At 35.7% G+C, this 13,449-nt stretch overlaps 1 protein-coding gene across 7 annotated transcripts in view; it reads left to right on the forward strand.

Moving 5' to 3' along the window:
- The window catches only part of EML5 (EMAP like 5), a 98,719-nt gene that overhangs the window by 23,530 nt on the left and 61,740 nt on the right, over positions 1-13,449 (forward strand). For all 7 annotated transcript variants that reach the window (XR_011679146.1, XM_071426656.1, XM_071426657.1 and 4 more), the window contains exons 5-8: positions 3,035-3,220; positions 10,474-10,609; positions 11,964-12,165; positions 13,258-13,395. Coding sequence is in view for 6 of the 7 variants with exons in the window: in XM_071426656.1 (XP_071282757.1) it covers positions 3,035-3,220; positions 10,474-10,609; positions 11,964-12,165; positions 13,258-13,395 (662 nt within the window). In the remaining variant the exon portion in view is untranslated. The remainder of the gene's footprint in view (positions 1-3,034; positions 3,221-10,473; positions 10,610-11,963; positions 12,166-13,257; positions 13,396-13,449) is intronic.

The raw sequence follows: 13,449 nt of genomic DNA on the forward strand, positions 1-13,449 counted from the left end.
TTAGAACTGCAATCATGAATCACACCTGACTACACTAGATATGTTAAAAGATCTGTCTAGTGAAAAACAGACCCTCCCTGCTCAAAGACTTCATGTCCTGGCAGAAGCAATGTAGTAGGAATGAAACAGTTGTCAGTAGCATTGCATGTAATGCCTGAAATATAATTTAAAATTTAAGTTCTCTAAAACATGCTGTTTGAAATCCAGAGTAGTGTAAGACAGGATGCACACGTTTAAGGTGACTCCAGGTACTCAAGCTTCTGGATTATGGAAAATGAATGAATTGCTGCACTACAGAGGTGAAATGAATTGAAAAACCATTCATTGAAAAAAAAAACATTCAGGGGAAACAGTGAAAGAGAAAGGAAGAGAAGCAGCATTTTCCTTTCATTTAATTCTTTTCCCTGCTTGTATTCATACCTTTGTCACTTGGAGCATTCTGTACCTGTTACAGGATTCATAATTTGGACAATTCATGTATTTTTCAAGCATGCTCTGTTTGATCCTGTAGCAAATTTTGTGCAGAAAGAGCTTTTTTTTCAGCAGGGTTATCAATGATTAGGAACTGTGTTTCACTTTGGTCAAAAGTCACTGTCTTCTCCCATGCACAGTTTTCTGTGTTACCACATCACAGCAGTAGATGGCAGCTTGAAAGTTCTGTATTGCTGCTGTGTGGAGGTTCCCATGGTGGGGAAAATGTGTTGCTTTTTATACAATGAACTTGTAGACTAATATGTATTAGTGGCCTACTGGAAAAAGTCTTAAATCTGTTGGCTGGGTTGCATAAGTCTGATTTGGCATGCAGGTGTTTAGCATGTCAGTTAGAGAATTCCATTAACTTGTTTAAAAATGATCTTTTTTTTCTACTTCTCTTAAAGGACCTGTCTGCCAATAGTAAGCTAATATTTGCCAGCAGTGATTTAGTATATTTAAGATGGCTTTATGATGTCAAAACGTATCTATTTAGATAAGCAAAAGTTTGAGCAAATTTTAAAGCTCTACAAAGCCTTTCTAAATAGAAACATTATTTTAAAAATGACTACTGTTTCCTCTGGGAAACCAGTATGGAAAATCAGAATTCTAGAGGTATTTAGGCATTTGGATCAGGCAAGAGATTGTTGTTGATGTGTGTTTTTTTTAAACCAAACCTTCTTTTTCTTTCAGATATCAAGAATTGCTTTCAAGTTTTTAATACCATTGTATTTTTTCTCAGATGATATTTTATGCAACTTGTAATAGTACTTAAATTATGTAGATAATTCCATGTGAGCTGATGTTTGAGCTGATGTTGAGGAATTACTTTTGTTAGATCCATCATCCACTTTCACATTGGAGCTAGGTGTTTGATTTATGCAGTGACTGTGTAGTTGCAGCCTTCTCAAACAACAACATGGTCTATGCCTTGAAATCTGTACTTAAGTTAAAAAAATATACTGTCATGGTTTCACCCCAGCCAGCAGCTAAGCCCCAACCAGCTGCTCACTTACTCCACCACTAGCAGAACTAGGGAGAGAATTGAAGAGTAAAAGCTGGAAAACTCATGGGTTGAGGTAAAGACAGTTTAATAGAGAGAGCAAAACCTGCACATGCAAGCAAAACTCATGAAGGACTTAATTCACTGCTTCCCAGGGACAGGCAGGTGTTCAGCCATCTCCACAAGAGCACACATAAGTGACTTGGGAAGATAAACTCCATCCCCTCAAATACTCCCCCCACTTCTTCCTCTCACTTTGTTCTAAGCATGATGCCATTTGATCTGGAATATCCCTTTGGTCAGTTTGGGTCACCTCTCCCAGCTGTGTCTCTTCCCAACCTCCCATGCATCCCCAGCTTCCTCACCAGTGTTGCAGTAGGTGAGCAAAAGACCCCTGGCTGTGCAAGCCCTGCTGAGCAATAACAAAACCATCTCTGTCTTATCAACACTGTGTTCAGCCAAATCCAAGAGACAGCTCCATACCAGCCATTGTGAAGAAAATTAACTATCCCAGCCCAAACCAGCACAACTAGTTAAGATACTGGGATTTGTCTAATCAGTACTGGTAATTTCTGCTGATTTCTGAATTACAGTATTGCAGATACAAAAATCTATTCATGGTAACTTCTTACATTATCCCATAATTATTGAAGTCTGCTTAGATTTTTGAATTGATTATTGGTAACAGAGTGTCTTGCTGTGAAATACAGTTCCCTAAACACACATGCAAGAAACTCTATACGCTGAGACAATGGAAGAATAACCTGCCAGCAGTGATGCTTTCATGTTTTACATTGGATTACTTCAGCAGCTTCACTTTCCAGTGCACATTTACATGTTTGGACAGGAGGCTTTGAAAGCAAGTGCTTCTTGTTTGCAGAGATCTCAGAAACTACAGTGTTTAGCTGGAGACTTAGTTGGCAAGTATTGTGCTCTCACAAGAGACTTTGCATGTCTTTAGTTCAGGATCCATTGGTACATGTTGGGTGACCTAGGAGGGAATTCACCCTTGTGTGATTGCTGCAATTAAACACAAATTATTTATTAGAAAGTTCTTAAAAATCTCTGCCTCAGATGGCTACTCTGTGTGATCCATGGTTCTTATGAGAAATACATCTGCAAAAAAACCAACTGCCTTCAAACAGAGCAAATAGAGTTTCATCAGCATTCTGCATGCTTAGATGGTATCTTTAAATGTATAAAGTAACATAAATACAAATACACCATTTTCAGCTAAAAGACTTTCATTAAAGAAAGATAATTCTATTATGAAATACTTCTCAAAAATAACTGAAAATACAACTGACTCACAAATTATTATTTGAAAGAATTTTAGTTTAATAACATACTGATATCCCAAAATTCCTTCCCAACTACTCTGTTATGATGATTTTATGGAAAAATAAAGTTGGTTAATAACATAAAACACTGTTAAACTGGAGAACTAAGGCATGGAAAATGGTGATGTCTTTTGCAGGCAAGGTGCTTCTCTTTCAGATCTGCATATGAAATTATAAGGTGTTAGCAAAATAGCCATTTCTAAATCACTTCATGTTGCAGTTCTGGAGCTTGTGTGGCAATTCCTTGACACCAAAACGTGGTGTCTTTGGCAAGACTGGTGATCTCCAGACTATCCTGTGCCTGGCCTGTGCAAGGGACGAGGTGACGTATTCGGGGGCCCTGAATGGAGATATTTATGTGTGGAAGGGAATCAACCTCGTCAGGACAATACAGGGAGCCCATGCTGTAAGTGTCCCTTTCTAAATTAATGCTGAATGTTAAATAGATTTCTGGAAAGCCAGAAAGAGCAATGTGAAGTCACCTTGTCTGTGTTCCTAAATGGTTTCAGTGATACTCAGGATGTCATACTGGAATATTTTTTTAGAACAGTATACAGATTTGGGAAGTGAAGACATGTCAGTGAAAGTTTAACAAAAATTTTCCAAAGTGCTTGGTAATATCTTCTTTTAATTGAAATGTTTAATATGAATATAAAGTGATTATAATTTTGCTATGTAGGTTTTAATTACATTTTCCATGTTATTTTAAAGCATATGGGTTTGTGATTAAAATAGGCAGCAAAAAAAACACTTTTTGGTTTGCTGTCTGATTTGTACATACTAAACTGTGAAAATCCTCGTTACCTCTCATTTGGTAATAGGCAGTATTTGAATTCTAATTGTGCAAGTATCACTTAAAAACAAAGCCAACCAGGTTCTGTTTGGTTTAACCTATGAAGCATGGAACTGCTAAGGTCACTTTATGAAGCTATGTGATTTGCTGGTTGAATGTTAATTTTTGTTTTGAAAAGCATTGTACCTTCTTGATAATATTTGAAGTTCCAATCTTAGCAATTTAACATGGTGTGAAAAAACAAGCATATGAGTTCTGATATTGCAGCTTCAAAATTCTAGATAAAGATTATTAACAGTCAATGATTCTTGCTTGTAAGAATGTGTTTGTTTTAACTGGCCTGTTGGGCTGGGTGGCCTGATGTTTGTAACTGAAGTAGAAGAGTCACTCTTTGATTTAATCAGGTGGGGTGGAGGGGATGAAGGGATGAATGTTATGTGTGTGGGAGGGGTTGTAGAAGTTGTGGTAAGCAGACTCTTGGTTTACCAAAGATTTTAAAATACACATTGAGGATGACTTCAGCTTGTTGAATGAACTAATAATTCAAAAGTGATTGGAATGCTTATTCTGTCAGTTATATAATGACACTGTCTCTGGTTATGAACAAAGATAAATTATGAAGAACATCTGTGTGTGAAACATATCCCAGACTATATTTTGCATTTGAGATTTCTTTGTATACATAGAAGTGTATGTATATATAAATATAAAAAAAAAATACAGATCAACATACACAAGCATACTGTCCTGTATGCATCTGTAGAAATATAAAATGTATTCAAGGGGGACCAAATTATGAATCAGGAAGTATGATGGAGTATTTACAGTGTGGACTTATTCTTGCTCTATAACTTCAGATCTGGTTTCAGTCTTCATAGTAAGTGTTCAATAGTGTTCTGTTCTTTTCTGTGTTTTCCTGAGATGATTGGCCATTGCATATGCAGATCTCGATTCCCAGAGGAAAAAGTGTACTTAGTCTCCTGTTGAAAACTGATGCCAAAATATTCTCCCATCCTGTTGGTGCTGTAGGAGGCAGCTGTCCTGCATATTAACATACTTGTTACTTGGACTATTTAGACTTGCAACAGTTTATTTCTCAGAATAATGCATTGCTTTTCAGTTGTTTAAGTATGAAATGACAACTGATAAACATAAGATGATGATAGCTTGTTGCTCCATTCCATTATGTGCTGTGTCAATTCTGACTTGACCATAAGATCAAATTTGAAGTGCAGTGACATCCTTATCTTCAGTAACATCAATGGGCAGAGCTCAGGTGACCTTGGAGTAGGTCTCATCTAGCCTTCTATTTTTGGCTCTGTCATCTAGGCTCAATGGAATTGTACTTTGCAGTACTGAAAATTAAATAGGAATACTAGTTCATGTCTTTGAAATTAATTTTTACAAGAGATTAGAATCACTACAAATTTCACCGATTTCAGGGGAAAAAAACCCAATAAAATATGGAAACTTCTTTCCAACAAAATGAAGCCTTGTTTTTCAATTAAAAATTACCTTAAAGGATAATATTGACAGACTACTCTAAGCCCAACATATGGAAACTTGGAATGACAATATCTCTTCAACCATACTAAAATATTATAATGATATTTTGTGGCTACTTAATTTAATAAATTAATATACTTAATTTTATAAATTATAAATTATGTCCTTCTTGCCCAAAGGAAATGCTAGTGCAAACTACAAGGTTTATGGTGTATGTCTATGTTGAAGGGACAGTGTGCACTGTGGTAGGGAATTGATACAAATTTCTCTTCAGTGTGCTAGTGTTGGAATTGTTATCCCTGCATACCTGTTCATCATCCTGCATCATGACTCCTCAACAGATGTGACATAAACTGTAATCTTATTGAAGAAGGCGTCTCATTATTTCCATAAATACCATTCTTTTCTTGCAGCGTCACCAGCAGATATCTGAGAAACTGGAAAACAGTTTCTAAAGCATGTTAGTGATGTGGAGAAATAGTCCAGCCCCAGATTTATTATTTATTATTAAGACATTGTCTGCATTAATACAGAAAACCTGTTCTTTTCAAAGGTTGGTTCTCTTTGTTGTGGTTGCCTTAGCTGAAAGAACATTTTTCACTTAAAGAATAATTCAATGTGAAAAATAAGGCATGGTCTCCCAGTATGAGCAACCAAGGAAATGGCAACTTTTAACACTAACAAGCAAAATAAGAATTCTTAATTCAGACAGATTATCTGTTTTCTGTCATAGCAATACTAACAGAGAGGAAAGTAGAGTTTCCTGAAGATTTCCATCTGAATTTGAGTAGAAACAAAATGTTGAAAGCACATAAGTTAAGAGTTGAAAGGGGATTAGGGAGTTCACTTAAAATAGAAATAGGAATACAAAGTTGGAAAAGATGTAAATGAGCAGGATTTAGGAGTAAAGGCACAGAGTCCATGTGCAGGGAACAATGGATAACAATGGGAAACTTCAATTCTAGATTTGCCTCCTAAATAATGATCTTATTAATGAAAATTTTAAAGGAGAGAAAGGAAACAATAACATGAAAGCATGTGTAAATTCACTGGCAATGGTAATACTCCATGAGGTTATTTGTAGGTGATGGATCTGGCTCTGGAAAGTTAATAAATACCTTGACTACTAAAAAAAAATAAATTAATAGTTGTCTCATTTGTGTACCAGTGTAAAAACAAATTATAGAATCTTCCATTTACCACCTTATATGTTCTAAATTCCAGGTAGTCCATGGCTATTAAGATATATACAAGATGTTACTTGGATATTAAAATTGTATGCTTAGTTAAAACGCTCTATGTTTTAAAGATTCTTGTGTGCTATGCTTTTGCCTTGCATAGTAAATGTACATAAGATGCTTTCTCAGGAGATGAATAATTAATTTTGAGATAGTCTTTCAGAGGTACACATTAAAGTTGTGCGGATTGATGTCAGAAACTGAGGTTAAATAACAAGCTTGAGGTTAAATAACAGGCACTCTGTTAAAACCATTGCACGCCTATGTCAGTGTGCTGGATACTAATTAAATATAAATGGAAACAATATAATGAACTTAAATGAATGGTTTTAAACTGGTATCATGTACCAACATCATGACCATTAAGTCATGCAGTATTTTCTTCTGCTGCTTAGACTAGTCATTGGTTTCAAAGGAAACTGTCCACTTCTTTTAGCCAATGGGATATATATCTTATATATATCTTAATGGGAGGTATATGGACCACTATTTTATTTTTTTATAGTAATATGCACATTTTTGAGCTCTTTTCTGGATGATTTGTTAGACAGGAAGATCACATTTCACAGCAGTGTCTCTCCTCTGTAAATTCACTGACACCTATCTTAAATGTTTGCAATCTGTTTCCTTACTGGGAGAGACTCAGGGTGAGTGCCCAACATGGGTGTTGCTTTACATTTCTGTGTCCTGTAGTGTACCTGGGAGTAAAAAGGAGGCACTGGAGTTGTTTCTGTGTTGGTGTAGTATCTCTGTTCTCCATGTTGCTCAATTGAAGTCAGTTGCTCCTAAGTTTCCGTATGATCTTCCAAGCTTGGTCCTAATTATAGCTAGCTGCAGTCATCATGTGTTTTAGGAATTGCATAGTCAGAATGGTGGATTTTATACAAACAATTGCCTTTAGATAAACTGACACTTGATTTTTGCAAGATAGGTCCAGCAGCAGTAAAAAACCATAAACTGCTTCAGTATTGGAAACTTGGATTCAAGTAGTGGCTAAGTATTCTTGCAGGAGGAATCATCTTTGTCAAATTCTTCTTGTACTTCTCCAGCTTTCAACTATAATTTCTGGTAGATCTGGGCATTTATTTTTTTATTTGCTCTCATTCAACTAATTTTTTTTCTTAAATTTGAGGGAACACAGATGTGATACCAGCTGGTTATGTTGGAAAAACAGTAAATAGCATTCTGAGAAAATGTTGCTGGATTTGAGATATTATTTCCAGAATTTTCACATTCATTAGGAAGTGTAATGAAGAATTTGTAAAAGTAGAATGCAGTCTGTATGCCAAGCTTCATAAGTTTCAAGATGGAAGTCTTTGATTTACACCTTTTATTTTCATTCAGAAGCACAGTCTTTGTGGCTCACATTCAATTGGATCTAACAAAGTCAGTGCAATTGTTTGCCTTTCATTACTGCTAGAGGGTTTTTAAACATCAAGAATCAAATTATGTTGATTACAATTTCAGGCTGAAGGATTAAAGGAGCACGCAGACTCCAAAGTTGATTTGCATGAACAATCTTGTCAGTTTTTAAAAGGAAGGATTTAGTGGAGGGTTTACTGGCCAGCTACCCCAGTAAAGAATGTGTCTTTTCCCCTTTAAGTGTGAGCTTAACAATTATATGAAATGTAGCAAAGCTCAGCTTTTTCCATTAGATGCTTACAGTCCCCATTAATGAGGGGCATTTTTATAGTTTTCATCTCGTTCTCTTATTCCAGTGGCACAAAGACTGCAATGACAGTGTCCTATTGCATTTCAAGAGATTGAGCAAGCACATCTGCCAAATCTCCTTGACAACCACTATGTCCTTTTCAAGATAAGGATATTCTGTGGAATGGAAAACAGATTAATGCCGGATCCACTTGATCTTATCTTCAGAGCATTCCGCCAGCTCCCACATTGCCAGATGTCTGATTGTTTTTTTAATACTGACTAATTAAATAATGGATTTTGGAAAGAGTTAATTAGAGAAAAGAAAATAATTCTATTATCAAGATTGCATTCCAAAAAGAGCTTTAAAAGACTTGGACAGAATTCAGCATAAGGTACAAAATGAGCTGAAATTCCTCTAGACTTATATTTATTCCATGGCACCTAGAATCATAGAATCACTAAGGCTGGAAAAGGCCTCCAAGATTAGAGTCCAATTGTTAACCTGGCACTGCTATGTTCACCCCTAAACCCTACCCACAAGTGCCACATTCCACCTGTTTTTGAACACTTCTAGGGATTATCCCTCTAGGACTTCCCTGGGCAGCCTTTTCCAATACCTGGCAACCTTTTTAGTGAGGAAATGTTTACTAGTATCTGATCTAAGCCTTCTCTGGTGCAACTTGAGGCCATTTCACTCATCCTGTCACTTGTTACCTGGAGGAAGAGACCAAACCACACCTGGCTACAGCCTCCTATCAGGCAGTTGTAGGGAGTGAAAAGGTCTCCCCTGAGCCTCCTTTTCTCCAGGCTAAACACCCCCAGCTCCCTCAGCTGCTCCTCATAACACTTCTGCTCACAATAGTAAAGGTTAATGCAGTAGAACAGATAGGCACACATGGAGAAATACACTTTGTGCTGTATTTTCAAAAATCTCTAGGCTCCTAAAGAAACAGATGACTTTCAAGATGTTAGAGATAATGAGAGTTAGACTTCTAATCTGCTTATGACTTAAAAATTCCACTACATTTCTGTTTATACACGTACTGCTCCTGAACTTGTGGTTTGTCATAAAAGTCTCTTTCTTGAGAATGGACATGACATGCCAAAAAATTTGAAGTTCTGTCACCCAAGTCTTTCAGATTTCATTGTCATTTGATATCAGAGTAGGCTTCTTTTTTTGGTGAAAGCTGAAAGATTTCTTTTTTTGTAACATGAAAAATTTTATCCTTGTTACCTGATGCTAGAGAAGCAAACACAATCCATATTTCATTATGACCAGTCCATGATGATATTTTTATTTGTTGTAATTTAAGAAGAAAAAGCGTGTTTGTAGGAGATAATAGTCATGAATACCCCAGAATTCTTACAAGTCACATTGTATCCAATTTGTTCTGTGAGTGTACAGCTCTTTTTTCCCCCAAAAATCAATCCCTCCTTTGCAGACTGCTTTGATCTTTGCAGTTAATGGGCTTCATTACTATAAAATCTAGACTCTCTCTAAAGAACTGTTGGAACTTTACTTCTGAAAAACTGAAATTTCAGACCAATATTTTAGAAGATATGTGTATATTTTTGGCTGGTCTACTTCCTTTTGGACAGGAATTGAGACAGATTTTCTCTTCCATTGTTTCTAATGCTGTCTTGTTTACTTTTGTCGTAGCTGAATATTACATACTTAAAATAAATATAAAGCAATTTTTAAAATTCTCATAGGCTTATCAGCTGAAGTTGCCCTTTCAGTAGCTTTGCTTACTGAAATGTATGAGTTATTTCTGAACATAAGGCTAGTGAGTTGTGTAGGTAATTAAAAAAACCCAATAGTGTGTATGCCATTTAGGTATGTATCATGTTAAATCAAATATAGTGGCTATGTGGCTATAGTATCTTTATTTTAATACTGCATGCATCATCTTTGCCTCTTTGTTATCCTGAAGAAAACGTGTCAAGTGAATTGAAGAAAATGGGTTAGGTTTGGTTTCCTGATGTTTGCCTTTAAAATAAGAATTTATATTAAGTTTTCAATGGTGTAGCATGATCATTGTTTTTCTTAAGTTTTATTTCTAAACTTAAATTTTAAATCAATCATCCTTGGTTTAAAAAATAAAAAAATCCCAGATTTTTTTTGCATTGTTGTATAGCAGCTGAGTACTAGCAACAAAGGCCCTAAAGCAATCCTAATAGAGATCATGGGAAATCTTCATGCTGACATTTATCAGAGTTGGACCAGGTCCTAAGGCAAGAGAATATGAAACTAAGCTCTTCCTAGGGATGAGAAGCAGCATCACCATGATCATCAGAAGGAAAACATTCCTGCAGCAATTCACTTTCTGTTTATCACTTGTGGTTAATTCTGCTTGTTTCGAGTTTCTTTCCGTTTCTGACTTTCTCATATTTGAAGCCTGTATTAGTTGCACACTGGTTTTCTCCAATCTGTGTATGTTGTTAAAAGTAACTTTCTTCTCTCTTTAGGCAGGAATTTTCAGCATGAATGCATGTGAAGAGGGGTTTGCCACTGGTGGCAGGGATGGCTGTGTTCGCTTGTGGGACTTAAATTTTAAACCAATTACTGTGATTGATCTCAGGGAAACAGACCAGGGGTATAAAGGTAAAGAGAAGTTTGTTGCTGTCAATATACCAATAAGATAGGAAATTTATCAGTAATTTGAACAAGAAAAGACTTTAAAACCCAAAGTGTTGTTTTATGTATGTTACCATGAACTATTTGCTAGAAATAGAATAGATCATGCCCACTAGTATGAAGGCCACAGTTACTTTTACAAACAGTACATATGATAATGATGTAGACACAGATTTAATTTTTAATGCATATTGTTTCTAGAGCACAGCAGTTTTTAACAAGGAACCGTAATGCTTTAAGAGAACTTGAGACAGTGAGATCTACAGTGCAAAACCATGGAGTACAACAATTTCATTTGCTAGTTATCCAAATATCCTTTAAAACTATTTGGATGTTATCTACAGTTTTGTGAAACTTCGAACACTGCTTACTTGTAAATATGACTTCAGTTTCAGTTCATGTCATGCTAAAACTTTACATAGAGTGTTTCAGATACAGTTGCTGTAATGATTTAGGATAAGAATACAAACATGTACTGAAGCACTAGTGTCACTTACAATATTGCTTTTGTTGGCATTTGGTTTTCTTCACCCCCAGTCACTTTTGTTATTTTCTAATATCTTGCCAAGAATTTGAAAATGTGTTAGAATGTCTGATAGCAATGAGATACTCAGGTATCTCATATCTGATTACAAGTGAAGTCTTTGTATGGTATATTTGACATGGCATTCCCACCAAGATTGTGAAGTATTGCAACAAGATGGAACACATTTAATTTTAAATATGCCCTGCAGTAGAGTGGCTCTGTTTTAAATTTAAATTTACTCAGCTGCTGCTTCTCAATTTTGATGCATGTAGCTGAAAGCTGTTTCATTCATTTTCATTCTTTCAGACTTGTTCTCACCTCCAGTTGCCTCCTTTACTTCTGATGTAACAGACTCTTACCATAAACTTTTGGCTTGTCAAATGCCCATGGCAGAGCAAGAAGTTTTAAAAAAATCTTATATTGAATAAAATTAGTTTTCTGACTCTTTTCCCTTCACTCTTTTTTTTTTTTTTTTTAATATATACTTCTGAGGATTGTCTCTATGACCTGTCCTCTTGCTCATTTTCTTAATTGCATTTTCTGCTACTTCACTGTCTTACATCTTGGTATAGCCTATGTATATCCTCCAAGTTGTCATAAAAAAGTTTATGTTCCAAGGGCAAGTATGCCACTATCTATGAAACAGATAAAAAGAGTAAAAGAAGTAAATCCAGGAATAAGAGAAGGGATATGGACATTTCTTGACATTTTCTTGCTTTTGTGCTTCGTCTTTTGCTACTTTACTCATTTTACAAGTTCTGAGGATGTATCTCTCAGTAACAATCTCTTCTACAGGTCTCTCTGTAAGAAGTGTTTGCTGGAGAGGAGACCATATACTCGTTGGGACACAAGACAGTGAAATTTTTGAAATTGTGGTGCATGAGCGCAACAAGCCTTTCCTGCTGATGCAGGGGCATTGTGAAGGAGAGCTCTGGGCTCTGGCTGTCCACCCTACAAAACCCCTGGCCATGACTGGAAGCGATGATCGATCTGTCAGGTTAATTCTTTTTCTTTGTTAAACTGCATACAGTTTTAGGCAATCAACTCATTTTGTAGGTAGCCTAATTGAAATGTATCCATTTTAAAGTTAGTGAAATGTGGCATTGATGTACTCCTACAGTTAAGTTACCCAGGAAATGAGTGATCCTCAGTAATAAAATACAGTGGAAGTATGTATTTCCCAAAACCCCCATATATGAAATTTGAAAACATTTTGTTTGGGCTAACACTGAGCACTCAGAGACAAGTATCCTTTAAGTCTTTCCTTTTCAGGAGTTATGTTAAGCATGCACAGCTTGCAATGAAAAAAATATGGGATAAAAACTTTCACATTTTACTCTTACCATATTTACTTTTCCAAATGCTGCAAATTAACTTTTAATGTGTGAATTTCATCAAACCCAGTCCATGCATTGTAAACAGAATATAAATGCTCAAAAAGCGCACCAAATTACTCCCTCCTACATGTTCATCTCTATTCCTTTTTGCTCAAAACTGCCTTTTGTTTCTTATAAGTTAAATGTGTTGGCATTTTTGCTGAATATCTTGAGTGCAACACAGTTAAACAAATCAGTAATTCAATTATTAATATTATTATTACTCTCAAATTCCAGATATGATTGTAAATAATAGATGTAATCTACCTTGCTATAAAACCTCACATATTTGAATATTATTAGTTATAAGGAGTTATCAATAATGAATTCATAATAGGAAAAGTTGTTTATACTCATCAAAGTCTCTAATTGTTATTTAATATTTCTGGCAAAAATGATTAGCAAAATAATGGAATTTTTGCAGGAGTGGTCTAAAAGCATTTATTGTCATATGCTATAATTTTTTATATTCAGAAAATCAAAATTAATCTATCCCCACATTTTCATATTAGAGATATTTCTGCCTTTTAAAATATAAGAATATTTCTTACTGTATGCATAATTCACACTTAGGTTTTAGATTTTCCTTGTGGAAAATTATTTTAAAATAGGGACACTGCCATGTCCAGCATTGTGCAAAAATGGAGGGCTTCATCTTCTCTCTGACAAAGCTGCACACCCATTTTACATGAGAAATAATGGCTTTGTTTTAGAATCTGGAGTTTAATAGACCATGCTCTGATTGCCCGGTGCAACATGGAGGAGCCCATTCGCTGTGCCGCCGTCAGCACCGACGGAATCCATCTTGCTCTTGGCATGAAGGATGGCTCTTTCACCGTGCTTAGAGTCAGGTATGGTACAAAACTTAAATGTAGATATGTTATTAATGTTTTGATCTCTTGTGG

Source organism: Agelaius tricolor, unplaced genomic scaffold (assembly GCF_023055355.1).
Source record: "Agelaius tricolor isolate 1412-34295 unplaced genomic scaffold, bAgeTri1.0.p SCAF_5, whole genome shotgun sequence".
NCBI classification, from domain to species: domain Eukaryota; kingdom Metazoa; phylum Chordata; class Aves; order Passeriformes; family Icteridae; genus Agelaius; species Agelaius tricolor.